This window comes from Buceros rhinoceros, unplaced genomic scaffold (assembly GCF_000710305.1).
Source record: "Buceros rhinoceros silvestris isolate BGI_N320 unplaced genomic scaffold, ASM71030v1 scaffold15903, whole genome shotgun sequence".
Taxonomy (NCBI): Eukaryota; Metazoa; Chordata; class Aves; order Bucerotiformes; family Bucerotidae; genus Buceros; species Buceros rhinoceros.
In genome coordinates, this window is record NW_010404337.1 from 7160 (window position 1) to 13818 (window position 6659).

Consider the following 6659-nt stretch of genomic DNA (forward strand, 5'->3'; position numbering starts at 1 on the left):
GGGAAAGAAATGCAAACTGCTTTTTGCTAACTACACTGCTACATGTATCATGATTTTCACATTACTAGAACCTTCCTTCCTGTCTTTTCATAGCACAGCTACCTGTATGAAGCATGTATTCTGAATAGCAAGATTATATTGAATTATTTCATACCAAACACAAAATATAATGTCCTGATGACATACATCATCACACCAAATGGAAACTTACTTCCTCCAACAATACATTTCGACATTCATACACATCGCTATCAGCTGTGACAACTAAATACTCAAGAGACTCAGCCATTAACAACTGTCAAAAGATCCAGGAGGAAAAAAAAATATCATAAAATTGTGTGGCTGTGTTACCTCCCTTGCCTGTAAGGAAAGCATGCTGAATTTTAAAACTGAAGTGCAAAACTCCTCTTGCATGGGAGACAGACTAAACTACGGACATACTATGCAAACTCTTCCTCATTCCCTCTGCAGTTTCCATCACCCTCATGGCAGAGCAGAAAACAAAACTCACAGTACAAGATGATATACCACTGACACCGTCATGTCTAAAAGATCTCTTCTTCTTTAATTCTGACCCCTTCAGAGCAGGGACAGAATAGGCTCATTCTCCAGTAAATGCATATTCTACAGAACAGGGAACACCTTCACTTCAGCAATCATCATCGCATCCTAAAGGGTTAAGTAATTTAAGATTTGTTCAAGAAGGGGAAGGTTTTCAATCTAAGTAATTGATTTTTACATGTTCATCACTAAGAGGCCTCTTAAAGCGAGTAGAAATATTGTAATAAGAAACAGAAGTGGCAATGGAGCACAACAGCAGCTGTTACTAAATTTTATTGTATCTGCTGTGTTAGTCATGAACTGCTCAAAGCTTATGCAGATTGTACCCCACCTCTCACACATTGCTGCCTTATGCTAGATACTGTGTTGGAAACCAGAGAACATTGCTTCACCAAAGGACTTCAAACCAGACAAAGCTCAGCTCTTTTAGATCCGATATGTTAAATCAGGATCTGAGACTCACTGAAAACACACAGAAAATAGATGTTTCTTACAGTCGTATTAGGCAAATTTAGCATTTTCTGATCCCAAATTAAGTAGGAATTTGACATAAAGTCAGTTAAAAAAAAATGAACCTACAGAATCCTTCTGAAACTCCCACATACATTTGTTACAAATGATTAGTTCTACATTCCTGCACACTGTAATTTTTCAGTGAAATTAATTCCCCCACTTAACCTTTAGGTTTCCTTCTCCTGTTAGGAATTCTGAATAGCCGGCGTCAGTAGCTAGCAGCCCTACAAACTGCATTGTGGGCCGTTGCTGAATAAATGCTTCCACAGCTTTATCCGTAACATGTTTTCTTCCAGAAATGTCCAAAGACACAAGGTTAGGCAAGATATCTTTCTGTTCCAGTAAGCGAAGTGCTATGTCTGATGTGAACTGTTTGTCATCTGAAATATCAAGGTGATTCAGGTATTTTAGTTCTCTTATAACATCCAGAATCTGAGTTGTGGTCATTTTCAAGCATTTCAGGTGATGCATGGTCAAAGACTTGAGTCGGTCTTTGCAGGTGAGGAGTGCTGTTATGTCAGTGACAGAGGTGTTTGATATATCCAGACTTTCTAATCTTGGAAGTGAAGCAACATCTGCCAAGTCCTCGTTGTAGAACAGAACATTGGTAATACTCAAAGCACGAAGCCCAGACAACTGACTGAAGCACCTCTCATACGGGTCTTCCAAAGAAAGAGTTAGTGAGTTCAGCACTAGGCATTGCAGATTTTGTTGGATCCATTTATTGCTGCCAAGTCCACTTATAATGTCTGTGATGGTTATATCTGCGTTCACCCCCGTAGCATCAAGTTCTACCAACTTGTGATGGCAGAATGCTTTCCGGAAAGCCACAGCAGAGATCTTTGCTTTCCGGATACAAGCTCGTTTCAAACGCATCTGGTTGCCTCGGAAGATGCCCACAGTTAGATCGTTCAGAAGCCCTGTTGGAAAACAACATCGGCATTTGGCTCCCATGTTACAGAACGTTACTTTGATTTTAAGAACCCAAGGGGTAAGAAAGTGTTAACAAGGAAAATTAGTTGCGAAGTGTTTTGTCTTGGATCATTATGCCACTGATTCCAAAGTTTTATATTTGAGATTTCACTTTTAAGATTACAATCTCACTTCTGAAAAATCCCAGGTTTCAGAATAGGACACATAAATTAAGATGTAGCATATACACGTATAACCTGTTTCATTCAGCATATGGAACATGCAATCAGACTGCTGCCTGCAGTTTCTGGATTTTTGCATCAAAACGTGCTAAAAGCAGAATTTCAAAATTTCTGAAAGCTATTCTTACCTGGTCACAGTTCCATTAACCTCAAGATAGCACCAGCAACCAATGACCAGGTCTCATCCTGCTTTAACTCAATTGAATAATTTATCATTTGATTGAATTCATAAGTAGGATCAATACACTAAAATAAGCTAATTCGCTTCTTGTATATATCCCTCATGAAGAAGGTAGGAGTGTTGCTCAGAAACAAGCTGAATGTGAGAAAGAAACATAAGTGATTCAAAGAGGTGAAAGAGGAGGACAAGGAAAGGGTGGGAAGGGAAGAAAGACAGCAAAGAAAAAAGGAAATGCAGCAATCTCATTTGGGATTATTATCTTTTTTACTTTGTAGCAAGTAGACTGCATAAGTAGTCTTTACGTGTTTCAGCTGGGATGTTGCCAGGTGCTGCAACACATGCACAAGATTATCTCAAATGCACTGAAAACACCAAGATTCCTTATTTGTATCTTGTCAAGAGAAGGACTACTGCTCCATAGAAAGCCATAGGAGAAGGGTGTGGTTCCACCAGCATGCACGCTAAAGGAGTAGGAAGAACACACCCTGGTTTCGCTCTAGAGGGTTACAAAAGTCAACACCCCTGGGTTTTATCCCCTATCTTCAAGCATACTGAACATAGAAAAAAAACCTGAAAATGCAATATATTTGAATAAAAATATTGCCACTACAGCCCGGATTCAAGTCATGAGCTAGTAATGCCCTCAGTGACAAAGTCAAATTAATATTAAGATTTGCAGAGCAAATGGTTTAGACATTTCTGACCAAGTGGTCAAGGCATTTTCTTGCAGAAACAGGAAAAATGAGGTGAAACAAATGGTACCCAGCAGAGAAATTAAATGTGATAAATAATTGTAATTTGGTTAACATGTTGCTAAATTACATCTTAATTTTTGCTTATCTTGCCATTTAAGGCTCTCTCACTGGCCTGCCTTACCACACCCTGTTTATCTGGCACATGGGGTTTTTTTCACTCTGCACTCTGGCACAGTGTTTGTGAAAGTTTCAGTGTCTGGAACTGCCTTCATCACTACTAGCCCTGGTAGTAACTTTCCGGTAATTCAGTTTCCTTGAAGATGATTTTGTGGAACTACTCCAAATGATTACTTAGCAGAAAGTAATTTATTTTGAAGATTCAAAGTTTTTTTGAGTTTTCTTTTTTTCAGGACCATCTCTTCTGTTATATCTCACTAGAACAACTTGAGGAAACTAGAACACCAGTATTTGCAGAATAAGAGCCAATCAGATCTGCTCCTATAGGATAGGGCACTTGGTCTGTTTACAGCAATTTTTCTAGTGTTCTGTCTCATCTCTTAATATAAGTTCCCAGGATGTCCAGGAATGGGCCTCCTGCCTTTTCTCTAGGGTAATCTATACATTCACTCTCTTCATGCCAAGAAGATTCTATTGACACAACAATTTCCTTTGTCACACTCAAAGCGAGCAAAGGAGAGGGCAGCCCACTCCTCAAAGATGTGCTGACAGAGAACACGACAGGCCAGTAGGTAACATGTAAGAACACCACAATGTGGTTTTCACAGGTATTTGCATTACTCTTGAAACTCCTTTTGAGCACTTAATTCCACTTCAACAAAAGTACTAAAAGACATGATAAACTATTTTAATCATAAGGACACACAGTAAAGAAAACTCTGTTAATTGCTCTGTGAGAGATATTGAAATATTTGCATACTGCTAGAAGTAGTAGAATCAAATAAGGTTTTTTTAAGTGATTGAAAGGAGATGTATTAAAGAATGTTCACTCAGAGGAAAGTTAAATTAAAATCATAAACCTAAGACAAAGGACTTCCTATGCAACATTCAGCTGAAACTGCGAAAAAGTGAAAACAACAGAAACTCTCTATTAAGGAATTAAGGATCGCAGTTTTTAACAGCTGCAACTGCGGATTCTACTAGAAAATACACCAGAATGCAGTGTCACATTCCAGTAAAACATTTTCACTGATGACCCACAAATAATTGTTTTTACCGTGAAATGCCATTGTCTGCAGCAACCGATCGGCCACTTCTTGAGGAAACATCCCTGGCTCCTGCAAGCATAGTGTTCCATCTTGCCTTTCTGTGCAGAACTTCTCTAAGTTGGTGGTCAGGAAATTCAAACAAATATCGAGTAAAGAATAAGGAGAAGCTTCCTCCTGTCAAATGCAAAACAATGAAACAAAGGAGATTTAGTCAAATCATTTTCTCCCTCTCAACCTCACATTACTCTACAATGTTGTATTTAGGCAAATCATTCTTTGTTAGTCTGATTCTCATTGGAACAGACAAATATTGCAAAATGAGACGTTTCCCTCAGAGCCCCACAAAGTCAGGTCACACAGTAAACAACTGCCCAAACTGATGGGCAGCCTTGTTCCCCAGTCACTCCAGAACCACATCCAGTCTGGTCTGCTGTGCTCCAGCCCTGCTTGCGCTCACAGAGGAAGATAAGTTGCCGCTGATAAGATCATTTGAATTTATAAACTCTACTGGGAATTAATCAAGACAGACTGAAAGAAGATTTTAAATCAAATTCTGCTTCTTGATTTAAACCATTCCTTTCAATCTTTCATTTGAGTCAACCCATATTAGAAATCTACTACCAACTCACACTAGAAATGCAGGCAAGTTTAATATGTTGTTAGAAAAAATTTTTGATACTGAGAAAGGCGGATCAAAAAAGGCAAGTCAAGAAGAACTATTTTAATTCCAAATTTTGTGCAGCAATAAAGAAACAACTATCACAGCATTCCTTCTCATTCTAGATACCAATTTCCTCCTTTTTACGCTAAGCACCTAGAAATCATCTGTAGAAGAACCCTGGGCACAAAGGACAAGCAGAATATAAACTTGAACTTTTTCTTCAGTGTTTGAGACTGTACATCAATGTACAAAAATCTCAAAGGTTTTTTTATTCCATGTCTAATAATAGCCCACTGTTTTCAGTCACACAAATTAATCAACACAAAGAATGACTCGCAGCACTGTGAATCATCCCCAGCATTACACAAAAGAAGGCCGAGTGACTGGTACACACTCCCCCAGACAACTTCGAAAATAACAGCATCAAATGTTGCCACATCTCATCTGTAGGAAAAAGTGTAGCTTGCCTCTTATACTGAAAGTTCTGGATAATTTTGCCTTTCTTTCCTAGCTCATTTAGCTTCTCTTCTGTTGCTTCCTTTGCCCAATATGCTCACCACAGAAGTACAGAAATAGACAAAAGCTTATATAGAGAAATACAAAGAAAATGACAGAAGTAAGTCTTCTAAAATAATGTGCATATAGTTGAAGACAAAAATTGGAAGAACTCCTTACCACCAATGTAACATTAAGAAGCAGCATTTCTCTACTGGCAGTGCCAGATGCATGGGGGATAACTCCCCCTACCGTGCACGCGGTACGCTGCCTTAACCAAAGCTTGTACCACCCAATTACAGACATACTCATTATTGTTCCTGGAATAGTCACGCGTATCCATTCTATCTCTTGGAAGCGATCGATATTTTTGCATGGTCGTTAGGCACGCGGCCTGGGCTCAGAGGGGCTTGCAGAGGGCTTGTGAGGGATTATGGAGGACCCTGGTGGTTGCAGAAGAGGTATTTCTCTGTGTCTTTATCTTCATTTCTGCATTCCTTTTCCCATATGTGGTCATGAGATGGATCCATATAACTATTTGCCACAGTTTGTTGAGATTTATGCTGGATTCAACCAGCCTTTAGGCTGTTCAGTTCCTTCTTATCTCTACTGTTTCATCTCCCTCACCTCCTTCCCAGGCCGTTCAGCTCCTCCTTACCTCTATTGTACAAGCTGGTATTTACAAGATAACATAACACCACATTAGCATAAAGATGGAATGAAGCATATATTTAATGAATCATGTATTGACAACAGCGAGAGACAGCAGTTTAACAGCTCCTGAAAACTTAACTACATGTTTGGGAACTAGAAACCCCAAATTACTCAAACACAAGCTCTTTCTGCAGCTTTTGACATGCTAGTTCCAACTCCTTTCACTCAGTTTTGGTTATTTTTTATTACTTCTTCAAAAGCTTGATTATTATATTTTATTGTTGGGAGTTACTTTGTGATGCAACTTGCCCACATTACCAGAAAACAGCAATTTTGGCTGCCTCCAATCTTAAGCTGATATGAAAAGGAAGACAGAATTTGGAACTGCGGATGCCTTTTGTTTCTTTATAATGTGCAATAATGCCTGAAGTACTTGGTAAAGAGGAAAAAACGCCAACCAATTATTTTAAAATAGTACATTTTTTAAAGGAAGGGGGGGGGGGGGGGGTTTTTTTACCC

At 38.9% G+C, this 6659-nt stretch overlaps 1 protein-coding gene across 1 annotated transcript in view; it reads right to left on the reverse strand.

The window, feature by feature from the left end:
* The window catches only part of LOC104491014 (protein zyg-11 homolog B), a gene marked incomplete at both ends in the record, with an annotated part of 11021 nt that extends 6517 nt beyond the window's left edge, over positions 1 to 4504 (reverse strand). The window contains 2 exons of the mRNA XM_010133369.1: positions 1240 to 1994; positions 4339 to 4504. Coding sequence (XP_010131671.1) covers positions 1240 to 1994; positions 4339 to 4504 — 921 coding nt within the window. The remainder of the gene's footprint in view (positions 1 to 1239; positions 1995 to 4338) is intronic.
* Positions 4505 to 6659: the final 2155 nt, after the last annotated feature.